Source organism: Medicago truncatula, chromosome 6, assembly GCF_003473485.1.
Source record: "Medicago truncatula cultivar Jemalong A17 chromosome 6, MtrunA17r5.0-ANR, whole genome shotgun sequence".
NCBI classification, from domain to species: Eukaryota; Viridiplantae; Streptophyta; class Magnoliopsida; order Fabales; family Fabaceae; genus Medicago; species Medicago truncatula.
This window is the reverse complement of record NC_053047.1, coordinates 16,617,490-16,644,911: the sequence shown is the minus strand read 5'-3', so window position 1 is coordinate 16,644,911 and position 27,422 is coordinate 16,617,490. Positions and strand designations below refer to the sequence as shown.

The 27,422-nt window shown below is 33.8% G+C and overlaps 3 protein-coding genes across 4 annotated transcripts; 2 read left to right on the top strand and 1 right to left on the bottom strand.

Moving 5' to 3' along the window:
* Window positions 1–236: 236 nt before the first annotated feature.
* On the bottom strand, window positions 237–15,751 carry LOC11445406 (LEAF RUST 10 DISEASE-RESISTANCE LOCUS RECEPTOR-LIKE PROTEIN KINASE-like 2.1). Of its 2 annotated transcripts, XM_024786046.2 has the most exons (4): window positions 14,655–15,746; window positions 13,339–13,374; window positions 10,078–10,101; window positions 237–1,680 (listed from the first exon to the last, which is right to left on the bottom strand). In XM_024786046.2, exons 1-4 carry the CDS (start codon window positions 15,514–15,516, stop codon window positions 455–457), a joined length of 2,148 nt encoding a protein of 715 aa, XP_024641814.1. In that variant the 5' UTR covers window positions 15,517–15,746; the 3' UTR covers window positions 237–454. The 2 variants fall into 2 exon arrangements, with proteins under 2 accessions (XP_024641814.1, XP_024641815.1); XM_024786047.2 differs by lacking the exon at window positions 10,078–10,101 and having other exon boundaries at window positions 14,655–15,751.
* Window positions 15,752–16,462: 711 nt separating this feature from the next.
* LOC120575881 (rust resistance kinase Lr10) lies at window positions 16,463–18,452 on the top strand. The gene is made up of 2 exons (XM_039826707.1): window positions 16,463–17,089; window positions 17,212–18,452. The coding sequence occupies exons 1-2, from the start codon at window positions 16,471–16,473 to the stop codon at window positions 18,321–18,323; spliced, it is 1,731 nt and encodes a 576-aa protein (XP_039682641.1). The 5' UTR covers window positions 16,463–16,470; the 3' UTR covers window positions 18,324–18,452.
* Window positions 18,453–22,214: 3,762 nt separating this feature from the next.
* On the top strand, window positions 22,215–24,408 carry LOC25497074 (rust resistance kinase Lr10). Its single transcript, XM_013596637.3, has 2 exons — window positions 22,215–23,045; window positions 23,168–24,408. Exons 1-2 carry the CDS (start codon window positions 22,427–22,429, stop codon window positions 24,277–24,279), a joined length of 1,731 nt encoding a protein of 576 aa, XP_013452091.2. The 5' UTR covers window positions 22,215–22,426; the 3' UTR covers window positions 24,280–24,408.
* The last annotated feature ends 3,014 nt before the right edge of the window (window positions 24,409–27,422 follow it).

Genomic DNA, 27,422 nt, shown 5'->3' with positions numbered 1-27,422 from the left:
GTGGAGTCAACATATGTGCTTCGTCATCATATGTATTACAAGTTCTATCTTGTTATAAGTCATTGTCGTCAAATGAGAAAGAGTAAAGAAAGGGAGAGAGATAAATGGATGAATATATTTTGTGATAAAAAATGTGGGATAATTATTCTTGTTTTTTGAATAAGCTAAATTAACCCACTAAAATTGAGATCGTAGATAATCAAACCGTAAATCTTGAAGAGGAGCACACTTCAACATCTCAAATCAACACAATATAATCAACTCTTCTTGTTTCTCGTAAATCAACTCATACTATTCAGCAAGCAGTAATAAGTCATGACATATATAATGCATGTTATATGATGGACTCTTTTCTATATAAATTCTTCCGTATATAACATAAATGTACTTCTGAAAGCAAATGAAGTACTAGAAACTATTAAGCAGAATTCATCAACAGAGACTTTGTTGTATCTTATTCAATGAAACTAATAGAGCCATCATTTTCAGATTCAGTTTCATTAGAGTTGACGTCAAGGTCTTCCTCAATCATTTCATTTGGATACAAAGAGGGCTTTGGAGGCATTTCAACATTCTCAATATCTCCTTCAAGCATCTCTATCACTCTGTTCATTGAAGGACGATCACTTGGTTTTAATTGAATACACCATAATGCAGTTATGAACATTTTATTCACATTATTTCTTTCCTCATCACTAATTTGGTCCATCTCTATCTCCCTTTTTTCAATCAATTGATTATAAATCCAAAAAGGGAAGAAAAGTTGGCTTGAACGATCCGCATGTGGATTTAAATTTCTTCTCTTACTTGCCATTTCCATCAAAAGCATTCCAAAGCTATATACATCGGCCTTATACGAAACTCCTCCAATATTTTTGTAGAATAATTCAGGAGCCATGTATCCAATCGTTCCTCTTGCTGCAGTTAAAGTGACAATACTAATCTCATTAGGATAAAGCTTTGCAAGACCAAAGTCGGAAACTTTGGGGATAAAGTTCTCATCAAGAAGGATGTTATGGGGCTTGATGTCAAAATGCAAAATTTGCATGTTACATCCTTGATGTAAGTAAGCCATACCACGAGCAACTCCAAGAGATATCTCATACATTTGCTTATAAGTTAGAGAGATAGCATCCTCGCTAGAAGAAATATATTTATCAAGAGAACCATTGGGCATGAATTCATAAACAAGAGCACGCTTTGATCCCTCAACACAAAATCCAATAAGTCGAACTACATTGGTGTGATGTATTCTTCCTATGGTTGCCACTTCATTAATAAAATCTTGTCCATTGCTCTTAGATTTACCCAACATCTTTATGGCCACAAATGGCCCGCTGCATAGCTTTCCTTTATAAACAGCACCAAAACCACCTTCACCCAACTTGTCTCTGAAACCTCTAGTCATCTTTTTTATTTCTTTGTATGAATACCTTATTGGCATCAAGGTACTTCCACGAAGAAAAACTTCAATATTTTCGTAAATTGAGTTATGTCTGCTTCGACATGTATATATCAATAGAACAAAGAAAACAATGAATCCCAATGAAAATCTCACTATAAGTGATGGCAAGATATATCTTCCTGTGACTCTTCCTATCTCAATGCCAATTTTAGAAAGAGAAATATCTTCCTCGGAAAATGCATAGGTTTTTTTCGTGCCAATTACTTGTAATGCTCCTGTGAAGTGTAAAGTATCAGGGAAAAACAATATTTTTTGGAAACGAATATAGAACAATATATCTTCTATACTATATATATAAAGAAAAATAGCCCTTTTTGGGGAGATTTTCGGCTGGCTTTTTTGTTGTTCCAATCATATCTTTAAACAAATTTTTCTTATAGCAATGTTATATTATTGGTGTTATTAAAAAAGATAAGAATTTTCTGTCAAAAAAGATAAGAATTTTTATTATATTTGTTATATTATTATTGTCATTGAAAAAGATAAATAAGGATTGTTGTGTTTGTTACATTTGAAAGTCACAAATATTTATATCTATACTTATAATTTCAAAATATATAAAATTTATATAAAATATCGTTTGTAATTTAAACGTAAATTTCCATTAAATATCGTTGATAATATACACGCGTTAGCGCAATAAAAAGAGCGTAAAGACGGACACGAGTGCCCATCTTTTCGCTAGTATATATATATAATTTTAGTGTTGGTTTGCAACCCAAGCGAAGGTGTATTGGAAGATTTACAATTCACTGTATATTGGAGCTCAGGATGCTCTTGTTGCAGCATACCCTTCACTAGAAGATGAGCACAACAATGTTTACAGTACATTCAAGTTGATGATTTTTATTTAGATTGCATTCAGACAAATGAGAACTTTTGTTAGACATCAATATATTGGTAATTTGTCTCTGAATTGTAGTTCTTGGTTTAATTTTTTCCTATAAAGTGCTAAGTTGGAAAGTTGGTTATGTATTCTGTTATTGTATTAAATTTGGATGGAAAAAAAAAAAAGCAACCCAAGCGAAGGACAATGAAATTGATGTGAAATGCTGAAAATGGAGGGGAACTTCAAGGTGTTCGTATTTGTCGTAGTGCCCTCAGGGTATCCCACTTATTGTTTGCTGACGACTGTTTTTTGTTCTTCCAAGCAGAGGATAGTCAAGCTTATGTTATGAAGCAGATTTTGACAAGGTATGAAGAAGCATCGGGTCAAGCCATCAACCTTCCTAATTCTGATATCTTTTATAGTCGAAATGTCCAAGAACCGCTCCAACAGTCCATCACCAACATCTTAGGGGTGCGTGCTGTCTTAGGAACGGGAAAGTATCTCAGATTACCATATATGGTAGGGTGCAGCAAAAAAGCAACATTCAGCTTCATTAAAGATAGAGTGTGGCAGAAAATCAGCAATTGGTGCAACAAATGTTTGTCCAAAGCAGGTAGGGAAGTTATGATCAAATTTGTTCTTCAAGCTATTCCGTCTTATGTTATGAGCATATTCAGATTGCGAAATACTCTCCTGGATGAAATTGAAAAAATGATGAATGCCTTCTGGTGGGGACATGGGGGTGCGAGTAACAAAAGGTTACATTGGTTATCTTGGAAAAAGTTATCAGTGCATATAAATCATGGAGCTATGGGTTTCAAAGATTTGGCATCCTTTAATGTTGCAATGCTTGGAAAAGAGGGTTGGAAATTACAAACTGACTCAAACAGTTTAGTTTCAAGAACTTTCAAAGCTCGTTAATACCCTCATAGTAGCTATCAGGAATCAAAATTAGGAAATAATCCAAGCTTTGTTTGGAGTAGCATTTTCAGTGCTAAGGTGGTTGTTAGGAAAGGTGCTCGTTGAAAAATTGGTTTGGGGTTTAACATCCCTATTGTGGGCGAGCCTTGGATAGGGGCGGGATCAAGTATTCCTCTAGTTGGCCCTGAAATGTTGGACCTTAAACCATATTCAGTGGGGCATTTGATTGATCAAAGTACTAAGGTTTAGAAAGAAAATTAATTCATAACTTGTTTGCAACAGAAACAACTCAAAACATTTTAAATACTCCCTTGCACCAACAAGTTGATACAGATAGATTGGTATGGAATGCTGAAAAGAATGAATGTTACTCTGTTAGAAGTTCTTACCGCATTTGCGTTGAAGACATTATCATCAATATGCATTTGCGGAAACCCAAATACCGGAGTGGTATATGGAAATTCAAAGTAACTTCAAAAGTCAATAATTTTGTTTGGAGAGTTTTTAGAGAATGTTTTCCTACGCGTGTAACGACCCCCATGAGGATAGCTACCACATATTTTTCTATTGCAAGACGGTCATAGATGTATGGAGTGCAGCTAATGTTTGGCATTTGATTTCTCCGCTTCTGAACCTTCTTGATAATGCGCCAGACATCATATTTAATCTTTTGCAGCAGTTCTCAACAGCTCAAATAGAGACTATGGTTACCATAATGTGGAGAATCTAGAAAGCTAGATATCTTAAGTTATGGCAACAAATTTCAGACTCGACTGTCACAAGCCTGGAAAGAGCCAAGCATCTCCTAGAAGGTTGGAGGAGCGATAATCGCAAGCAAAATCCTTTAAGTTAAGTCCATGCAGCTTTAACTACATGTCTTCACCAACATGATGACTAGATCGTTGACAACAGAGATATAGATATCAAATGGTGGAAACCAAGGAGCGGTAGACATAAATGTAATGTTGATAAATGTAATGTTGATGCCTCATTTTCAAACTCCAGCAATGAGGTAGGAATAGGCATGTACATTCGAGATTCAGCAGGGAACCATGTCCGCTCAAAAATCATGTGGTTTACACCATTGTGCTCAGTTGACGTTGGAGAAGCATTGGGGATATACCATGCAATTTGGTGGATACATGAACTTCAACTCACAAATGTTGATTTTAAGGTTGACTTAAAAAAGTAGTTGATTTTGTTCCATTATGGATAATAGTGTACCATTTGTAATTCATATTTAATAAACTTTGATGTTGAGTTTATTAAGGCAAGCAAATGTGGTAGCCCATGAATTAGCTAAAGCAGCCACATCCTATTCTAGCTTCCATATCTTTGATGAGACTCCGGCATCTATTACTACTTTAATATTTAATGAAATGATATAAGCTATTTTCCTTCAAAAAAAAAAAAAAATTATGGACGACTAAATTTTTTATTCATAAAATTTCTTCAAATTTCACTTTTTGTCCCTGTAATAAAATTTTGGACATATTTAGAACATTATATAAACTTTCCATAAAAAGGACCTAAAAATTTGATTTGTAAGTTAAGATTTTCATAAAATTTTGAAAACTATAACTATAATAATCTAAATGAATTTGGAATTTAATTTAATAAGCATATTTTTTGAACAGCGTTGCTATTTCTCGCGAGACTTTTTGTCCTGATATGCCGTGCAACCAATCACATCAAATGCTGGGCGGCAAAAACGGGTTGGTGCGGTACTGGAATTTCCATTGCATAGCAGTAATTTTCCCTTCGTGATGTTCTCGTGGAGATATTTTTCGCTGGATTAATCATTTTCCTTTTTTGAAACAATCAAGTTTATTAATGCTTCTCTTGGGAAAAGACGCACACGACAGGCCAAAGAGAAAATTCTACAACCCATAAATGAGTGTCGTATATACACAGAACAGCCCAAAAACCAAAAAGCAACAAAAAAAAAATCACCTAAAAAAAACAGTGATGCCAAACATTGAAAAAACTCACACAATCCCTAACTAAAACTAAAACACATAGTTACATGGGCTGGAACCCTTCGCACAACAACCACCGTGCTGCAAGACACGCTAAAAATAAAAAATAAACGGAACAGCCTTACACCAACCAAGAATAGTTGCATGGCCGTTGTCGGGGATTATTAATCTCATATAACAAGGCAATTAATTTTACTTATTTTAGTTTTGTTAGTTTCTTTTAATCTTACATTCACAAAAATCCTAAAATATTTGCTTTCTTTTTTTATGTTTATCTTGTAATAAAAAAAATACCTAAAATATTAAACTGTTTTCTGTGTTTATTTGTTTTGCATAGTTCACTAAAGTTATTTTCATTTTTCTTTGTGAGGTGCAGTTCAAGATGCCTTACTCTAATTGACTTGGAAATCAAAATACCTTCTAGGGACATCTGGATATCCATTTGGTTAGCCATAAAAGAAGAGACTAGAGTAGCTGATATCCCACTCCAAAATGATAATGATTTTTCATTTGATGAATGCGAGATGGGAAATATTTCTCGCATCACGCTAGGAGACTATGAAAACTCGACAACTTGGAAGAAGGGTCCCTTGGGTTTTAGATGGCAAATCCAGTAACTTTAGACCTAATTTTTTTCCTCAATGCTCTGAATGATAACCATTTATCCAAAGATTATTCAGAAGACTACAATGCGCAACTAACACATTTCTTGGTAGCATGTGGTACCACAAATCAACCTAACATATTAGAATCACACAAGTATGGCTTATATTTTTCGTCTACTCGCCGACTGGTTGTGCAGAAGATTATCTCATTGCAATTTCTAGTGGGACTATTTCTGTCTAGGGCCAATTGAAGAGCCAATTTCTTGTCTCTATCTTTACTTTCACCAAATACTTGAAGAGGAAGCAAGATACTACAAGTTTCATACATCAAGTCGGAGAATCACTATGATGCATGGGAGATATTTAAATTTCTTATCAAAAGGTGCAAATGCCATAAATATGATGATATGTAGACGATACAAATGTTCACCACTGGTCTAAAGGCACAAACATGCATGATGTTGGATGCGTCAATAGGCAACACTATGATAATCAAAACAACTGCAAAAGTGATTGAACTGGTTGACAACATGTCCTTAGATGAGTATTGGTCACAAGATAGAAATAGAGGTGTTCAAAGAAGAAAATGTGCATTTGAACTTGAGACGCATGATGCATTCCTTACTAGCAATAAACTTCTAAGTGCTCAGTTGGAAACAATTACAAAAAACTAGAAGCAAGGGAGTTAGCATAATTATCATGAGCAGGTTTAAGTTTTTCTATAAACAACCTCATCAAAATGGAGAATTCATGTCAGCAAATTTCGGGTTATCAAAAGAGCAAGTACATAGGGACATACATCAGGCAATAAAAGAACTCATGCCGAAATACTTATATACTCCTTGTTCGCCAGCCTCTTCAAATACCTTATGGAGAAACAACAATGAAATACAACCACATTAAGAAATTCAATAGCCTCGTCTCATCCATCCTCAACAAGTCATAATAACCTTAGAAGAACCTATGAATCAATTGATGGAAACCTATTAAATTCACGTTGAAGAACTGGCCTTAAAAAAGGAAACTATGCGTAAAATTTGTGAGGTCTCAATTAAAAGTTTGGAGACACAAATAAGATAGATGTATGTGTAGTTGGCATAAATATAAAGGAGTGAATTAGTGTTGGGAAAAAGTCCCACATCGGAGAATATGAAAAAAGTCCCACATCAGAGTGAATTATTGTTATAGCTGATATTACCAATACTATTCAGTATCTGTAATCATCGATTTTAGTGGAATTCTTTTCAGTGGATTAGTTAGCACATTGATGGATATACCACGTTAAATCTTGAGTCATTTTTCAGTTGTCTTTTACTGTTATTGTCATTATATTCGCATCTCGTTATAACAAGATGCCTTGAAAAAAATGAAAAGTAAAGCATGAGATTTGGATGAAGTCTAAGTGAAGCACCATTTGCGATACGAATTTGCTAATGAATCTTTAGCTTACCCATATTGGAAAGTTGAAAACGTGTTGTTAGAGGTAGATAAATTTGTTTTTCCATTGGATTTTGTGATCATGGATATGAAGGACAACAATATTGCACCACTCCTGCCTGGATGACCATTCATGGAAACTAGATATTTTTTGATAGATGGGCATTAAGGTGATATTATAGTTAGGCACAACATGGAGCATGTTACTTACCATCGCCTTTGCGGTGGATCTGAATTGGAATGGAAACAATGTTCTCGAGGACTAGATCATTTTGTTGATTCCTCTGAGATACTTTGATTTGAGTCGTGATTTATGTTGGAATCTTCTCTTTAACCTCTTCCACGTGTATGAGTCTTTCCTTTTGTTGTTGAAGAAGATTCGCCAGATTCGTCAGAAGGACGTTTGTTTCGGCAGAGAGAGGGGAACCTCCTCCATGTGAGGAGAAGGATGAAAAAGGAGGAAGCGACACTTTCATTGTTGCACATCGATGCTCGTTCTGGTCAACGTTTTCAGCTTGAATCACCGGTTCCAGGATCGGCATCGATTGATCCTGGAGAAATCGAATCGCAGGTTGTGAACTTTGAGTGGCAAAGGATCTAGTTGTGGCGATTCTTTTGCGAGTTCTAGCCATAGATTTGTGAGAGATGTAGTGATTGCTAACCGTTGCAGTGGAGGAACATATAACTGAAAACGGTTACGGTGGAGGATTGCATAACATAAAACGGTTATGATGGAGATTGTTGGACAGTGGTGGTTTATCTAACGAGCCCGTCCTTCTAGCGTAAAATGATCTTCCCCGTGAAGACGGATGGAGGCAATAGTGACAGTTGAAGTTCCGGTGTGGTGGCATGACTTGATCCGGAGGAGTCTTTGTCGATGTGTCAACGTTGGATTGGCTTTCTAGCCGGTCCAGAACATAAGCCAATATCATGAAGGTGATGTTAATCAAATCCAATCGATTATTGCATTGGTAGGACCCGAACATGTTCAGCTGATTCCTAGTATAGAATATATGTTATGGCTAACTACTTGAAGAACATAGCGATGAATGATACTTATATTGATGATAACATTCAATCTAGTCAGATACATATGAAACAAAAAGGTCAACTAAAGTTGTAGGACACATTGGAATGTTGCAAGTTTCATCTTATGGTAATACTATTCAGGTGAGCAACAAGTCTTGTTTTGGACGATATGTTGGCGATGTATCAGAAGGAGTTTGACTTTGCGTTATGGATTATCCAATGCAATAACCATTAAAATGTTTTCCATGTGCATCAACTAATAATGTAACATACATGCCACAACGTCATTCATATGTATCAACCTCAATGTATTTGACAAAACCTAGGCTAGCAGTAACAGATGTTAGTGAACAACCATGGAGTGTGAATTCACTTCTGCATTATCACCCTTTCTTATATCAAGCGACTCAATGGAGAATCAATGGTTAGCCGAACTTAAAACAATCATGAAGAATTCCTGTACCTCAAGTGTAGGCTTAGAAAGGTTTCCAAAATGCCCTAGAAAATATGTGGTGCTAGCTAGTTAGAGTTAAGGAAAGGCCTCCATGATCACAATTGTTGGGTCATAACCTCGTAATTGATGCAATTAAGAGTATTTTGGGATACAATTGAAACCAATGGATAAACATGTGTATAGAAATCATATCTTAAATGGGACGACATATTGTTGCCTCTTCCAAGAGGTTATATATAAGACTCCTGATTTTCCTACTATCTCGGGGGAAGATGGAAAATCAACTATTTAGCTTATTGGAAGATTCACTTCGTAGTGAGGTAAGGGGAACCATAATAATTCCACAAGTTGAAGTGTTTCCCTTTATTGTTAACATGAACAACCTTCTTGTGGTACTCTCCCCTTTCACCAAACTCAGTCCAAACATAGGTAAACATGAAAAAGTGTTTCCATGATAGGTTTTTTATTGACCTCATCCTGATGTTATGACAACCAATTTAATGAACCTTAGACAACAAGTAGATGGATCGTCTATTGATTTCACCGAGTGGTTTAGGAAAACTCCTTGGGTTGGTATGCCCCTGTCTGTTGATCGTCTCCCTCCCTCAACTACAATTTATTCTTCTGCAGTTGTCATGCAAGGTGTTTTGCCATTTTCAACGATAGTGTTGGATGTGTGTGCAATTTTTGGGTAGCTAGTTGTGATTTCTTCGTTTTCTTGTTTGATGCACCCGTTCATCGATTATGGTTGCCTCCATCGCGCAAATTGCTTGAAGTTGTAATAAACAATTGTTGATGTCTCTTTTATCAATGTTGGCTCCGTCGTGCTGATTTGTTGTGTGTCGATGTCTTATCCATATCATAATTTAAGGTTGGCTTTGGTATGTTTAGGTAGAAATGCATGTTAATTCTTGTTGTTTCAATGGAGTGAGTTGTAAGTTCATGAATATGTTTATGTGTTGGCGATCAAGTTCATTCGTCGTTTTCAAGATCTAGGTTCGGTACTCATAAATGTTCAGATACCATTTTATTTTGCAATTTGCTTTTCATGTCTGGTTGTTTTCTCTAGATATGCAGATGCATGTCGGGTTGTCTAGTTGTGGTTTCTGTACCCCTCTTGGTTGACATGTATTACCCTTTTAAGTTGTTTATTTTTTGCTTCCATTTGGGTACTCTTCATTTTTATTAGGGTGTCCATAACCACTTCTACTATCCTGTAATTAATGATCTTTCACCCCATCCCACCTCTACTTAGCTGGCAATTTTTACATCAATTTGCCATTAAAAATATTTAAATTGAAATGATTAATGTAAAACTAATAATATAGAAATAACTGATCACAAAAATAAAATATTACCTTTAATAATGCCAAGTATAATATCTGCAATAATTTAAACGTCAACAATTAGAAGAAATAACATACCAGCCATTAATTTAGAAATAAAATAGAGTTGTTGAATAACGTTCATCTAAAAACATCAAGGAGTAAGTTAACAACCAACTCCTACTTGATTTTGAAAAAAAAAAAATATTCCACTATTTTAACTCACTTGAAATAAAGGACAAACATGTCAATTTCACATTACTTTAAAAAAAACATAACCTTAAAAACCTAAAAAAACAAAACTTTAAATTCCTCGGGAAAAAAACCTTGGATTCCCACTCGAAAGCGTTCACAAAATAGATTTTTTTTTTTATCCATCCATTCAGATCCAAATTCATATCCATCCAATCCATCCAATTTGCCAGCCCTATGGTCGAGTAGATCGAGTGATTAGTATTTGTTGTTAGAACTTGGATTAACATAAAAGTATACTTGAACCAGACTACTTCCTACACCTCATGTTTTATACTGCATACTTGAATTGGGCCAAACTAAGTCTCCCTTCCTTGGGCTATTTCGTAGCCCAGCATTTGAACACTTGTTAGTCTTATATGACAAATCTCTTATTCAGACCCCTGATTTAGTTCTAATTTATATTTGCACACCCTCAAAAACTAATAAATCATCTTCTTCATGAGTTTTCTCATAATCGCAGCCACCATTCAAAACTCCATTAATCTTTTCTCTCTCATCGATTTCTCCCTCATAAAGCCACGATGAAAGACGAAACCTTGGATTCCCACTCGAAACCATTTACATAATCAGTTTTGGCATCAATTTCATTGATTGTGGCTCCGGTTTGCCATGTTCATTGTCTTTTGTGAAATTAAATTGACTGATTCCTAACAGCAAGTTCGCTGTTTGGTTAAACAAACACCGTTTCCTAGGTTCCTTGTGTCGAAACCTTCAAGATGAAGTACTTGTTTTCATTTTCGGCATAGTTCGGACTGTCGATGCTATGTTGTGTTAGTGAGGCTTTTTCATGTTATTCTTTTTATCTCATTTTAACACTATTTTGTTTATAAATTTATGTTTTGAGCTATTGAATACTAATTGTTTGTTGCATGCGACCGACCTCTAATTATTTCCCTTGTGTCAAATTAGATCGTCAAACGAGGTACGGGGTGAGAGTAAGTTTGAATCATGAGATAATTTTTATGAACGGGAAAACCATACTTCCCACAATTAATTTGAAGCTCACCGTGATAATGCTATGTTGCGAGATGAAGTATTGTTTGTATTGATATGTATTGTTTGAAATAAGATACATTTAATTTATTTCAAATATTAGAATTATCAATACACCACCTCTACCCTCACCATATCCAAACTTTTTATTTGAGATGTAGCTTATACGGATGGTGGAGCAATGAGTGGCGGCTGCCCTCCGCACTACCCCTCTCGTAGATCTGTCAGCGCTTTCGATGTTGGTGGTTTTGGTTGAGGTTGGCATTGCTTTCGGTGTTCAACAACCCTTTTTTGGGTCAGTTTCAATAACCTTTGCTTTTTTCATGGTGGTGGTCGGTGCAAGGATCATTCGCACGAATCGGTGACTGAAGCTAGATTCGACGGTGGATCTTTGCTGGTCAAAGGATCTTTTAGTTATGAGATAGTTCTAAAATATGGGTGATCTTAGAAATCTGGACCAGTTCTTGATGGTTAAGTTTCCAGGATCTACAGATGGTGGTGCTGGAGTTGTTGTAGGTTGGTTTCTAGTTCATGGTTGGTATGTCTGACTTTGGAATCTCTTATTCCTTTTTAGAGTTGTTGAGCCCTGCATGATTCATGGTTTGTTATGCTGACACCGCACCAATCTCTCTGTAATTTGTGATTTTCTAAGTCATTCTCTATGTTTCATTGGGACTGTTGGACTCAAAAGAGTCGTTATGCTTGCTGCCGTTTTTTGCAGGGAGTTATTGGCTCTTGGATTTGTAGTGTGTTGACGTTTTGTCCATACATCAGTTTAAGATTCGCCATTCACATTGTTTAGTGTGTGTTGTGGGGTTTGAAAGGGTCGTTAAGCTCGTTGCCATTGCTGCAGGGCGTTGAGGTACATGAACCGCCTCAGTGTTGGTTAAGAGCTCAATCTCCGCATCGAAGACCTTTAATTAGTTTTTAGATTAATAAGAGGTTGATACACTTATGTGGTTAAGGGTCCCCCCGATTTTTATGTATTTTTTTTTCTTTTTTTTAATAATATTTATGAGCATTTAAAAAATATTAGAGCCGGATACCAACTTAGTTGGGATCCACTATTTTTGATGTCATTTTATCTGTTTTATTAAAAAAATTATATAAGAATTATTATATAATTATAAGAACTATTACGGATGTTAGTGTATATTATATAAATTTTGTGATAGATATTATTGAGACAAGTTACTTAGCCTGTGAGAGACGAGGATGGAGTTTGGGTAATGTCCTAATTGCGACGTACTTAGCCTTTGAGAGACGATGATTATACTCACTTAGGTAATGAGGAGTAAGGGTTGATATTTGTTTTCATATTGTCATTTGTGGACATCGCAACTTATTAAGGTTGCATTTAATGTCTTAGGTCATTGATTGTCAATTTCTCTTTTATATTGAGAGTATTATCGGCTCTGATATGTGACATCGGGTTTGGATAAATGTATTATATTATAACATGTACTTTTTAATAAATTTGTAAAACTTTTTGTAGTTATCAAACATTAGGCCTTAAGCCAAAGTTATATATAATTGATTTTTTAAATTCTTGATTAGAATTAATGTACATTTGAGTTGTGATATCCTTCACCTTGAAAAAGATTTTAAGAATATTGTATTTAATCCTTTCAGAAAGCTTTTATATAAATATTATATATTATATTTTGGGGTTTAGGGTGTCACACTATTCCCTAAAAAAAATTGTTTAATATTTAATTTAATTTTAACTTAAATTAATATGAAAATATAACATGATATTGATTGCATGAGGGATGAAATTGATTGATTGGATGATGGATAAATAGCAACCAAATTAAATGGATTCCCTAAAAAAAAAATTAAATGGGTACCATTGTGTTTATAAACATTTAAGTGTCGTATTGATTTGTGCTTTTTATTTATATTCAAAAAAAAATATTTGTGCTTTTTATTTACATGTTTATTTATGTTATGAAACAAAGATGATGATGATAATAATAATAATAATAATAATAATAATAATAATTTCAAAAAAGAATGCAAACAAACTTAGCGATAACTCCTTACCTTCCACTAATATGACCAGCTTTGATATTTTTTGGTCTGAAAAGAAATGAAACAGAAAAAACATTACCTCTAAATAATAAAAAAGGTTGGATAGAGGGTGGGTTTTTTAGCTTTAAAACAAATAGATTTTGTGTTACAAAAATCTAGCGATTTTTTTAAGAAAAAAATTTGAAACTATTTCTGTTTATCAACTACCCAAAATAGTGATTTTAAACAAAAAAAAGAATTTTTAAATAGTTCACGTGTTTAAAATAGACAATTTTTTATAAAATGATTTTTCTAATAATCTTAAACAAACGTTAAAAAATGTTAAAAGTGTTTCTTTCCCTAAAAAAATTGGCTTTTCCTATTAAAAAAAAAACCTAAGGTGTTTGTTTCAAGTCATATTTAGAGATTTATGGGAATATGGTAGCAGGAAAGATATATTTCTATGTTTTCTAAAAATTTTAAAATTTTATTCCTCGGAATAGAAGTTTGCTGGAAATGTTGTTTTGTTCCTAAGAAAATTAAGAGGAATAAAGTTCTCATGAGATAAAAATAAAATCACTAATTTTTTTTTTTAGGGAAAAATAACTAATTATTTATTATCTATAATCATCGCTTTATAAAGTCATTTTCAAAAATACTTTAAATATTAACCAAACATATTTTCTCAATCGTGACAATAAAATCTATATCTGTCATTCCCAAGAATACTTTAATTACTAAGCAAACATATTTTCTCAATAAATGTGACAATAAAATTCAATCCTTATATTTGCAAGAAAATTATTCCCAAGATTATATTTTAGGCTTAATGATGTGTTTCGTCCTTGCAATTAAGGGTCATTTAAAAATTTGTCCATATAATCGTTAATCTTGGAAAATTACCCCTGTATTGTTTAATAATTTAAAATTTCGTCCTTTGACCAACTTAATCACTGTCACGTCATCAAATTAGCAAAATGGCATGGGAATGGACAAAAATACCCTCGTCATCCATTCGTGAAATGACATTTTTACCCCTGTCTTCATCTTCTTCTTATAATAAAGACGAGGGTATTTTTGTCAATTTCCATGCCATTTTGCTAATTTGATGACTTGGTAGTGATTAAGTTGTTCAAATGACGAAATTTTAAATGATTAAACAATGCAAGGGTAAATTACCAGAATTAGCAATTACAAAGACTAATTTTTAAATGACGCCTAATTGCAATAACGAAACACATCATTAAACCTATATTTTATAAACTTGAAACAAACATATTGGCCTAAATGGATTATTGAATTTAAATTTAAAAGACAAATTTATCAAATAGAAAAGATGCATTTCTTACTGCAATTGATCGATTGAAATCTGAATGGATAATGGCAATATCGAAATCGGTTGAAGTCTCTATAACATTCAAGATCTCCGGTCGTGTAGTTCAAGTTGCACCCCATGTTATCGCCGCAAGATTCCCTACAAGCACCGCTGATCCAAGATAACTCAAATCCATAGAGTAGCATTGCATGAATATCCTCCTCGTATGAAAGGGGTCGATCTGGTACACCTTCTCTAACACTGACACTATGAAAATCTGAGGATGACATAGCTACAAGCATCACTTTGCAATAATCTTTTAATTTCCCAACTGTCAAGTATCCCCCGGCATAAGCGTAAACATGGCTTTTGGAGTCCGAGCTGATGCAGGGAGCGGTATCCACGTACTCAGGATCATCATTCACTGATTTGCTACACTTCAAGTATATTATGTACCCAGGCAGATAATTGGTTTGATATGGTTCGCCGTCGTTGATACTAAAGTAAAAACTTGAGAAGTTGGATGTGGTTAAGAAGTAACGAGGAATGGAGGAGCAATCACCCTCTTGCAACCCGGCATCAACTAACCTAATTGTGTAGTTTTTATAGTTGATTTCCAACACATAGTACTTACCTGAAAACAGATTTAAGGTTGTGATGTTGTTTTCGCAGGATAACTCGTAGCTCGGATCCCCACAGGTCGCTGGGTCATTCTTAAGTCGAAATGGATGTTTTATGTTGCTGATTTTACCGCATGAAGAAGTTGGACAAAATGTTTTGTTATTAACGATTGCATGACATGTTTGATGATGATGATGCGGTAGCAGCATAACAATTTGGAGGAAGCATACAAGTGATATTGATTCCGCAAAGCAGAATGATTTTCCTCTGCTCATGGTTTTTGTAGAAGAGGACTTTTAGTAATGGTTCTTAAAAGGTATAAATTATGATCCTCTCTATTTGATTGAGCATTTCATTTGGAGAAAGAGAGATATAAAAATTTATCCCACTAAATACGAAACAAGTTTCTCCTCAAATAGAATTTTTTTATTAAATGGAGAGACTCATTCTTTGTCTTGCAAAGTTTACTTCTGATAAACAACTAGGGAAGCCTCGCTGGATTGAATCAACACATTTGATTAAGAACAAGTGCACAAATGGTTTATTGCCCTCAATTATCATGGTTGGTGGCTAAGTCCGTTTTCTATTCTCGGAGTAGGCTAATTGTCTTTATTTCTTTCTTCGCTTCTTGGTGGTTGGCTTTTGCCTTGTAAATATTGTGACGAATTCTGTTTGTATTTTGATGTTTCTTCTTTAGCACAACTTGTGCTAGGAAGGCCATTTTTGTTTTATATTGCATTTTAGCCTCTTCAATAAAAAAAACTGCACAAATGGATTTTGGTTACCACATCTTCACTAAAAACCTCAATACATAAGTTATGCGTCTTCCACTTTATATGTTGTTCAATATCAATTTTTATTTAATATGAAACTTTAATCGACACGCGAAGCACTATAACAAATTCTGCCGGTCCAAGGTCAAAGTCATCACAATATTGAATTGGACTTGGAAGTTTTCATTCATACATAATTACCGTTTTAAATTAATAATTCTCTTGAGATTATTCTCACACTAGAGATAATACAAAATAGAAAACTGTCTTTCTTAAGGTCAAAGTCATCATAGCATTGACTTGGACTTTGAAGTTTTCCTTCATACTTTACCATTTTAAATTAATAATATTCATATCATATAGCATTGTCTTGGACCTGGTAATTTGAGTTCTATTTACCATCACCGTTGCCCCTTGGTCATTTGCTTTTTTTTTTTACATCAAAAAAAGTGTGAAATGATTTGCAATCAGAGTTCTTCCTTCATAATAGCAATATCATTGCTAATATCTTTGCTTGGTAATGGCCTTCCATCCATTGGATGTCCTTTCAATCTATCTTGTACACATGATAACAAGATTCTTGAACTACCTGCTTATCCAGTCCCAATAAAACTCCTCATAAGGGTCATTAACTACACATCGCAAGTATTGGAAGCACGCGATCCCGAACACTGTTTTCCACGACTCTTACTTCAGCCCAATTTCTCTTCATCAATTTTTCCTTTTCGGATTATTGATGGTTCTAGGTTTCCTGTGCTATACAATGAGTTTACCCATATTAGTTTCTTTGATTGTTCTTCGCTAGGGCAGCGTTATCTTAGAAGGGTCCATTCGCAGCAGGATATGATTTCTTGTCCAATTTATATTGCAGGATTTTACGATGATGTCGTTGAATTGAACCTTGTATCCTGCACCAAATTGTCTCAACGAGTTTCTCCCCTTATTCTTTCGGATGAATCTGTATATGGGATACAACAAAACTCAATCTTATTATCATGGTCGGGAACAACAATTGACAAAGGATGCTTAGAATGTAAGCACAAATCAAAAAAGAAGATTATTTTATCCTCTGCAGGTGAGATTCCTTCATTTTTATACCTCATTTCGTTTGATTTTGGTGTTGGTTCAGATTTAAGAGGAAATCTTTTAATTATGCATCTGAGAATTATTTAATGATATTGAATGTTTAATTTGTAGGTGTAATCATTGGCTCAACTCTGCCTGTTCTTCTATTTGGTTCCATTTTTCAAATATATAGATATGTTAAAATGAAAGGCGAAGATCATACAAGAATTGAAAACTTTTTGAAGGATTACAGGGCTTTAAAGCCAACTAGGTTCTCTTATGCAGACTTGAAGAGAATTACAAATAAATTTAAAGATAAGATAGGGGAAGGGGCTCATGGAGCTGTTTATAAAGGTAAATTATCGAACCAAATTCTAGTAGCCGTGAAGATTCTTAATAATGCAGAGGGAGATGGGAAGGAATTCATAAATGAAGTGGGAACCATGGGCAAAATCCACCATCTCAATGTCGTTCGTTTGCTCGGCTTTTGCGCAGATGGTTTTCATCGTGCTTTAGTTTATGACTTTTTTCCAAATGGTTCGTTACAAAAATTCATATCTCACCCGAACAACAAACATGATTTCCTTGGATGGGATAAATTGCAACAAATTGCTCTAGGCATAGCTAATGGCATTGAGTATCTCCACCAAGGTTGTGATCAAAGAATTTTACACTTTGACATCAATCCTCATAATATCTTGCTAGATGACAATTTCACTCCCAAAATCACAGATTTTGGTTTGGCTAAGATGTGTTCGAAAAATCAAAGTAATGTATCCATGACTGAAGCTAAGGGAACATTAGGCTACATGGCACCTGAAGTTTTTTCTAGAAATTTTGGAAATGTCTCTTATAAGTCCGATATATACAGTTACGGTATGTTATTGTTGGAGATGGTTGGAGGAAGAAAGAATACAAAAACAACAAGTGGTGATGAAAACATACAAGTTGAGTATCCAGACTGGATCCACAATTTGTTTGAAGGAGATATACAAATCCCTATTGATGAAGAGGGAGATTTTAGAATTCCAAAAAAATTGGCAACCGTCGGTCTGTGGTGTATCCAATGGCACCCTTTACATCGACCAACAATGAAATCTGTGATAAAAATGCTTCAAGCAGAGGCGGACAAGTTAAAAGTACCAACAAATCCTTTCGGACCAACAACTAAAACTAAGACAAATTCCAATATTGTTGCAGAACGTATAAATTTGGAACTGGAGGTGATTGAAGAAATAGAATAGATATATATTAGTTATACATATTTATTGAATAATTGCTCATTGTCAACGACTTTGTTACTTTTTAATTAGGAGTTGTATTTGTGAATAATATCATCTTTAAGCAAGTAACAGCCAATTTATTTCTTTAAAGCCTTCAATTTTATCTATTAGCAATTTACTTTAAACTGTAAACTAAAGAATATCATCTATTGATTAATAAATCAAATGCAGATATTGTATGTATATCATAATCAATCACGAGTTTGATAAAATAACAATCCTTAATTTGTTTCACTTTACACTTTAAAATCCACAAGTCACACCCAAACACAATGGCAGAGCTTTGTATGGGCTAAGGTGGACCACGGCCCACCCACCCAAAAGCAAAATAATTTTTTTCTATAAGAAAATTAGTAAAACATTCCTTTTTATTAAAGAAAAATACAAAAATGGTCCACCTTCTCTACTACTCAACCACGACCCTTCCTTTTCCCAAGCTCTTCTAACGCACGCAATTTCCAACTTCAACTTTCCTCTTCAACTCTTCAACTCTTTTAATGTCGCTGCCCATTCCACTTTCAAGTTACCCAATCAGTGTTGTCATAGCCGATGTGAAAGCCCTCTTCGTAGTCTCTCTCTTACTCTTGTCTCAGTTTTTTCACCGCGAATTTGAAAGTCACCGTTGATTTGCTTTTTCGCCGTCGTCAGCGTTGCTTTGAACATCCTTCATTAGAATTTCTAATTTGATTAATCTATTCTCGCTTGCCTTAATTGAAAAGTGTAAACTAATTTCTTAACCATTGGCAACGAAACAAAATGGGAATATAATTAGAGATACAACAGAAGATATATGTTTCACTAGCTCTTGATGTTTTCCCCTTTTCTTTTTTGTTTTCCACTTATTTGAACAAGATGAATTGTTATAAGAAAGTAAAAGCAAAGTGGCAAAATAATTTGGTATTTATAAAGTTAAAAAAAGACCATTCATAAATATATGTCATTTACTTATATTAACGATAAAATATGTTCTAGAGTTGTTAATACTATATGAGTTAATTATATTACATTTCTTGTTAAAGACAACTAAAATAAAACTATAAAAGATACACCAAAAAATATTATATTGTACTTTATTGTTTATTTTAGCGACCCACCCGAGACTTCTTTTCTGGCTCCGCCACTGCGGCCAAACATGTATAATTTCTGGTTTTCTTACCATTGTTACTTAATTTCCTTACCAATATACCTACCATACTTAGAGTTCGAATATTATTAATAAACGCACCATAGCAACCTATGTTCTTATTAGCTGTTTCTGCTGTAATTAAAATAAATGGAAACCTGTGATTGAACCAGCCAAATTAATTGTCTGCCAAAAATCTTAAATGCTGTACAATTCTGTTAAATTACCGGTGACTGAACCTGCTGTATAATCTTAACACGAATGTCAATTTCCTCCATGAATAAGAGGAGAATTTATGCGAACCAATTCGTTAAAGTATCGCAAACTAGACACCCGAATCAATTAACGGTTCACCACTTGTCAAAAGATGTGACTACGATCATAAATTAATCAAATCTGCTAATCAAAATCAATATTAAAATTAATAATAGACAGGCTAGCCTAAAAAAATAAAATACTTAATAAAGTGTTTCACCATCGAATGGCCCGCCATTAAATAACTTTGTTTCTCCATTATATATTGTTTTGAATAGTCCTCCATTATTGTTATGAATGACCCAAGAAAAGTGGACTCAATAGACAAGTCTAGAGTGAAGTTTCTGCCAAAGATATACGAAAAGGAGAGGTATTGACAAATATATTTTGGCTAAAGTGCACCTTTTCTCCGTTAAGTTTCAAAAAGTTGCGATTTTGTCCCTCTATAAATAAATATGATAAATTTAGCCCCTTATGTTTTAGCCCCTTTGCAATATTAGTCTTTTGTCCAATTTTGACCAGTCAACGCATGTGTGACATGCCACATGTGTAATTACTGAATTAAAAAATTTTAAAAAACTTAAGGGGAAGGTGATGTAATTTATAAAATAATTATGTGGCATTTTTTTAATCAGTTTTTTTTTTTTGGATCAGGCGTGAATTCCAGCAAATGCATCTCCTTCCCCTTAAGTTTTTTAAATTTTTTTTAATTCAGAAATTATACATGTGGCATGCCACACATACGTTGACTGGTCAAAATTGGACAAAAGGACTAATATTGTAAAGGTGCTAAAACATAAGGGATTAAATTTGTCATTTTATTTCATAGGGGGTTAAAATCGTAACTTTTTTAAACTGATTTTTTAAATTGTTTTCATTTCTTTTTATTTGTTTAATTTATAAAATAATTATGTGGCATTTTTTTAATCAGTTTTTTTTTTGGATCAGGCGTGAATTCCAGCAAATGCATCTCCTTCCCCTTATGTTTTTTAATTTTTTTTTAATTCAGAAATTATACATGTGGCATGCCACACATACGTTGACTGGTCAAAATTGGACAAAAGGACTAATATTGTAAAGGTGCTAAAACATAAGGGATTAAATTTGTCATTTTATTTCATAGGGGGTTAAAATCGTAACTTTTTTAAACTTAAGGGACGAAAAGTGCACTTTAGCCATATATTTTATGATAATTCGAATAACAATTAGTATGCTAATAAATAAATTGCATTGTAAAACGGTGGAAATGGGAACGAAGCACAGTAGGAAGTTTCGATTTTTTGATCAGACAGGAAGTTTCATTGTCGCATAAGTGAGTGGGCAGCAAGAGATATAAAATATGAGAAATTAGTGATTTTTTTTTAATAAATGAGAAATTAGTGATTACAGGTTGAAATTTGTAGTTTATGATTTTTCAATCTGGTTTAATATTTAATTTTAAAAGTTAACAATTGTAGGGTTGGTTTTAGACCTTGAAACGTGCTACTCTCAAATGTTCAATTCTCTCCCGTCAATTTCAGCAGCTTAGATTGAATTCACAAAAAAAAAAAAAAATTAAAAAGTTAACAAAACTTGAAAATTGTTATAAATATTAATGGTGGATGTCCAAATAAAAAATGGATATATGGATCGTACTACTAGATTATTAGGCTTAGTACATAAGCTACTCTATTTCCCATACCCATATGTGGAGGGAGATGAGAAGGAAATCATAAATGAAGTGGGAACCATGGGCAAAATTAACATCTCAATGTCGTGCGTATGCTTGGCTTTTGCGCAAATGGATTTTGTCGTGCTTTAGTCTATGACTTTTTCCCACATGGTTCGTTGCAAAAATGCATTTCTCCCCAGAACAACAAAGATGATTTCCTTGGATGGGATAAATTGCAACAAATTGCGCTAGGCATAGCAGATGGCATTGAGTATTTACACCAAGGTTGTGATCAAAGAATTCTACACTTTGACATCAATACTAATAATGTCTTGCTAGATGACAATTTCACTCCCAAAATTATTGATTTTGGTTTGGCTAAGATGTGTTCGAAAAATCAAAGTAGGCTAATTGTCTTTATTTCTTTCTTCGCTTCTTGGTGGTTGGCTTTTGCCTTGTAAATATTGTGACGAATTCTGTTTGTATTTTGGTGTTTCTTCTTTGGCACAACTTATGCTAGGAAGGCCATTTTTGTTTTATATTGCATTTTAGCCTCTTCAATAAAAAAACTGCACAAATGGATTTTGGTTACCACATCTTCACTAAAAACCTCAATACATAAGTTATGCGTCTTCCACTTTATATGTTGTTCAATATCAATTTTTATTTAATATGAAACTTTAATCGACACCCGAAGCACTATAACAAATTCTGCCGGTCCAAGGTCAAAGTCATCACAATATTGAATTGGACTTGGAAGTTTTCATTCATACATTACCGTTTTAAATTAATAATTCTCTTGAGATTATTCTCACACTAGAGATAATACAAAATAGAAAACTGTCTTTCTTAAGGTCAAAGTCATCATAGCATTGACTTGGACTTTGAAGTTTTCCTTCATACTTTACCATTTTAAATTAATAATATTCATATCATATAGCATTGTCTTGGACCTGGTAATTTGAGTTCTATTTACCATCACCGTTGCCCCTTGGTCATTTGCTTTTTTTTTTTTACATCAAAAAAAAGTGTGAAATGATTTGCAATCAGAGTTCTTCCTTCATAATAGCAATATCATTGCTAATATCTTTGCTTGGTAATGGCCTTCCATCCATTGGATGTCCTTTCAATCTATCTTGTACACATGATAACAAGATTCTTGAACTACCTGCTTATCCAGTCCCAATAAAACTCCTCATAAGGGTCATTAACTACACATCGCAGGTATTGGAAGCACGCGATCCCGAACACTGTTTTCCACGACTCTTACTTCAGCCCAATTTCTCTTCATCAATTTTTCCTTTTCGGATTATTGATGGTTCTAGGTTTCCTGTGCTATACAATGAGTTTACCCATATTAGTTTCTTTGATTGTTCTTCGCTAGGGCAGCGTTATCTTAGAAGGGTCCATTCGCAGCAGGATATGATTTCTTGTCCAATTTATATTGCAGGATTTTACGATGATGTCGTTGAATTGAACCTTGTATCCTGCACCAAATTGTCTCAACGAGTTTCTCCCCTTATTCTTTCGGATGAATCTGTATATGGGATACAACAAAACTCAATCTTATTATCATGGTCGGGAACAACAATTGACAAAGGATGCTTAGAATGTAAGCACAAATCAAAAAAGAAGATTATTTTATCCTCTGCAGGTGAGATTCCTTCATTTTTATACCTCATTTCGTTTGATTTTGGTGTTGGTTCAGATTTAAGAGGAAATCTTTTAATTATGCATCTGAGAATTATTTAATGATATTGAATGTTTAATTTGTAGGTGTAATCATTGGCTCAACTCTGCTTGTTCTTCTATTTGGTTCCATTTTTCAAATATATAGATATGTTAAAATGAAAGGCGAAGATCATACAAGAATTGAAAACTTTTTGAAGGATTACAGGGCTTTAAAGCCAACTAGGTTCTCTTATGCAGACTTGAAGAGAATTACAAATAAATTTAAAGATAAGATAGGGGAAGGGGCTCATGGAGCTGTTTATAAAGGTAAATTATCGAACCAAATTCTAGTAGCCGTGAAGATTCTTAATAATGCAGAGGGAGATGGGAAGGAATTCATAAATGAAGTGGGAACCATGGGCAAAATCCACCATCTCAATGTCGTTCGTTTGCTCGGCTTTTGCGCAGATGGTTTTCATCGTGCTTTAGTTTATGACTTTTTTCCAAATGGTTCGTTACAAAAATTCATATCTCACCCGAACAACAAAGATGATTTCCTTGGATGGGATAAATTGCAACAAATTGCTCTAGGCATAGCTAATGGCATTGAGTATCTCCACCAAGGTTGTGATCAAAGAATTTTACACTTTGACATCAATCCTCATAATATCTTGCTAGATGACAATTTCACTCCCAAAATCACAGATTTTGGTTTGGCTAAGATGTGTTCGAAAAATCAAAGTAATGTATCCATGACTGCAGCTAAGGGAACATTAGGCTACATGGCACCTGAAGTTTTTTCTAGAAATTTTGGAAATGTCTCTTATAAGTCCGATATATACAGTTACGGTATGTTATTGTTGGAGATGGTTGGAGGAAGAAAGAATACAAAAACAACAAGTGGTGATGAAAACATACAAGTTGAGTATCCAGACTGGATCCACAATTTGTTTGAAGGAGATATACAAATCCCTATTGATGAAGAGGGAGATTTTAGAATTCCAAAAAAATTGGCAACCGTCGGTCTGTGGTGTATCCAATGGCACCCTTTACATCGACCAACAATGAAATCTGTGATAAAAATGCTTCAAGCAGAGGCGGACAAGTTAAAAGTACCAACAAATCCTTTCGGACCAACAACTAAAACTAAGACAAATTCCAATATTGTTGCAGAACGTATAAATTTGGAACTGGAGGTGATTGAAGAAATAGAATAGATATATATTAGTTATACATATTTATTGAATAATTGCTCATTGTCAACGACTTTGTTACTTTTTAATTAGGAGTTGTATTTGTGAATAATATCATCTTTAAGCAAGTAACAGCCAATTTATTTCTTTAAAGCCTTCAATTTTATCTATTAGCAATTTACTTTAAACTGTAAACTAAAGAATATCATCTATTGATTAATAAATCAAATGCAGATATTGTATGTATATCATAATCAATCACGAGTTTGATAAAATAACAATCCTTAATTTGTTTCACTTTACACTTTAAAATCCACAAGTCACACCCAAACACAATGGCAGAGCTTTGTATGGGCTAAGGTGGACCACGGCCCACCCACCCAAAAGCAAAATAATTTTTTTCTATAAGAAAATTAGTAAAACATTCCTTTTTATTAAAGAAAAATACAAAAATGGTCCACCTTCTCTACTACTCAACCACGACCCTTCCTTTTCCCAAGCTCTTCTAACGCACGCAATTTCCAACTTCAACTTTCCTCTTCAACTCTTCAACTCTTTTAATGTCGCTGCCCATTCCACTTTCAAGTTACCCAATCAGTGTTGTCATAGCCGATGTGAAAGCCCTCTTCGTAGTCTCTCTCTTACTCTTGTCTCAGTTTTTTCACCGCGAATTTGAAAGTCACCGTTGATTTGCTTTTTCGCCGTCGTCAGCGTTGCTTTGAACATCCTTCATTAGAATTTCTAATTTGATTAATCTATTCTCGCTTGCCTTAATTGAAAAGTGTAAACTAATTTCTTAACCATTGGCAACGAAACAAAATGGGAATATAATTAGAGATACAACAGAAGATATATGTTTCACTAGCTCTTGATGTTTTCCCCTTTTCTTTTTTGTTTTCCACTTATTTGAACAAGATGAATTGTTATAAGAAAGTAAAAGCAAAGTGGCAAAATAATTTGGTATTTATAAAGTTAAAAAAAGACCATTCATAAATATATGTCATTTACTTATATTAACGATAAAATATGTTCTAGAGTTGTTAATACTATATGAGTTAATTATATTACATTTCTTGTTAAAGACAACTAAAATAAAACTATAAAAGATACACCAAAAAATATTATATTGTACTTTATTGTTTATTTTAGCGACCCACCCGAGACTTCTTTTCTGGCTCCGCCACTGCGGCCAAACATGTATAATTTCTGGTTTTCTTACCATTGTTACTTAATTTCCTTACCAATATACCTACCATACTTAGAGTTCGAATATTATTAATAAACGCACCATAGCAACCTATGTTCTTATTAGCTGTTTCTGCTGTAATTAAAATAAATGGAAACCTGTGATTGAACCAGCCAAATTAATTGTCTGCCAAAAATCTTAAATGCTGTACAATTCTGTTAAATTACCGGTGACTGAACCTGCTGTATAATCTTAACACGAATGTCAATTTCCTCCATGAATAAGAGGAGAATTTATGCGAACCAATTCGTTAAAGTATCGCAAACTAGACACCCGAATCAATTAACGGTTCACCACTTGTCAAAAGATGTGACTACGATCATAAATTAATCAAATCTGCTAATCAAAATCAATATTAAAATTAATAATAGACAGGCTAGCCTAAAAAAATAAAATACTTAATAAAGTGTTTCACCATCGAATGGCCCGCCATTAAATAACTTTGTTTCTCCATTGTATATTGTTTTGAATAGTCCTCCATTATTGTTATGAATGACCCAAGAAAAGTGGACTCAATAGACAAGTCTAGAGTGAAGTTTCTGCCAAAGATATACGAAAAGGAGAGGTATTGACAAATATATTTTGGCTAAAGTGCACCTTTTCTCCGTTAAGTTTCAAAAAGTTGCGATTTTGTCCCTCTATAAATAAATATGATAAATTTAGCCCCTTATGTTTTAGCCCCTTTGCAATATTAGTCTTTTGTCCAATTTTGACCAGTCAACGCATGTGTGACATGCCACATGTGTAATTACTGAATTAAAAAATTTTAAAAAACTTAAGGGGAAGGTGATGTAATTTATAAAATAATTATGTGGCATTTTTTTAATCAGTTTTTTTTTTTTTGGATCAGGCGTGAATTCCAGCAAATGCATCTCCTTCCCCTTAAGTTTTTTAAATTTTTTTAATTCAGAAATTATACATGTGGCATGCCACACATACGTTGACTGGTCAAAATTGGACAAAAGGACTAATATTGTAAAGGTGCTAAAACATAAGGGATTAAATTTGTCATTTTATTTCATAGGGGGTTAAAATCGTAACTTTTTTAAACTGATTTTTTAAATTGTTTTCATTTCTTTTTATTTGTTTAATTTATAAAATAATTATGTGGCATTTTTTTAATCAGTTTTTTTTTTGGATCAGGCGTGAATTCCAGCAAATGCATCTCCTTCCCCTTATGTTTTTTAATTTTTTTTTAATTCAGAAATTATACATGTGGCATGCCACACATACGTTGACTGGTCAAAATTGGACAAAAGGACTAATATTGTAAAGGTGCTAAAACATAAGGGATTAAATTTGTCATTTTATTTCATAGGGGGTTAAAATCGTAACTTTTTTAAACTTAAGGGACGAAAAGTGCACTTTAGCCATATATTTTATGATAATTCGAATAACAATTAGTATGCTAATAAATAAATTGCATTGTAAAACGGTGGAAATGGGAACGAAGCACAGTAGGAAGTTTCGATTTTTTGATCAGACAGGAAGTTTCATTGTCGCATAAGTGAGTGGGCAGCAAGAGATATAAAATATGAGAAATTAGTGATTTTTTTTTAATAAATGAGAAATTAGTGATTACAGGTTGAAATTTGTAGTTTATGATTTTTCAATCTGGTTTAATATTTAATTTTAAAAGTTAACAATTGTAGGGTTGGTTTTAGACCTTGAAACGTGCTACTCTCAAATGTTCAATTCTCTCCCGTCAATTTCAGCAGCTTAGATTGAATTCACAAAAAAAAAAAAAAAATTAAAAAGTTAACAAAACTTGAAAATTGTTATAAATATTAATGGTGGATGTCCAAATAAAAAATGGATATATGGATCGTACTACTAGATTATTAGGCTTAGTACATAAGCTACTCTATTTCCCATACCCATATGTGGAGGGAGATGAGAAGGAAATCATAAATGAAGTGGG

What these genes read in the sequence shown, in the direction of transcription:
- LOC11445406 (XM_024786046.2), bottom strand. Translation starts at nt 15,516, where the DNA reads ATGAGCAGAGGAAAATCATTCTGCTTTGCGGAATCAATATCACTTGTA. An exon ending in ATTTCAATCGATCAATTGCA is followed by an intron (nt 13,375 to 14,654) that starts GTAAGAAATGCA and finishes ATTTCTTTTCAG; the next exon opens with ACCAAAAAATATCAAAGCTG. An exon ending in GCTGGTCATATTAGTGGAAG is followed by an intron (nt 10,102 to 13,338) that starts GTAAGGAGTTAT and finishes AAATTATTGCAG; the next exon opens with ATATTATACTTGGCATTATT.
- LOC120575881 (XM_039826707.1), top strand. Translation starts at nt 16,471, where the DNA reads ATGATTTGCAATCAGAGTTCTTCCTTCATAATAGCAATATCATTGCTA. An exon ending in GATTATTTTATCCTCTGCAG is followed by an intron (nt 17,090 to 17,211) that starts GTGAGATTCCTT and finishes TTTAATTTGTAG; the next exon opens with GTGTAATCATTGGCTCAACT.
- LOC25497074 (XM_013596637.3), top strand. Translation starts at nt 22,427, where the DNA reads ATGATTTGCAATCAGAGTTCTTCCTTCATAATAGCAATATCATTGCTA. An exon ending in GATTATTTTATCCTCTGCAG is followed by an intron (nt 23,046 to 23,167) that starts GTGAGATTCCTT and finishes TTTAATTTGTAG; the next exon opens with GTGTAATCATTGGCTCAACT.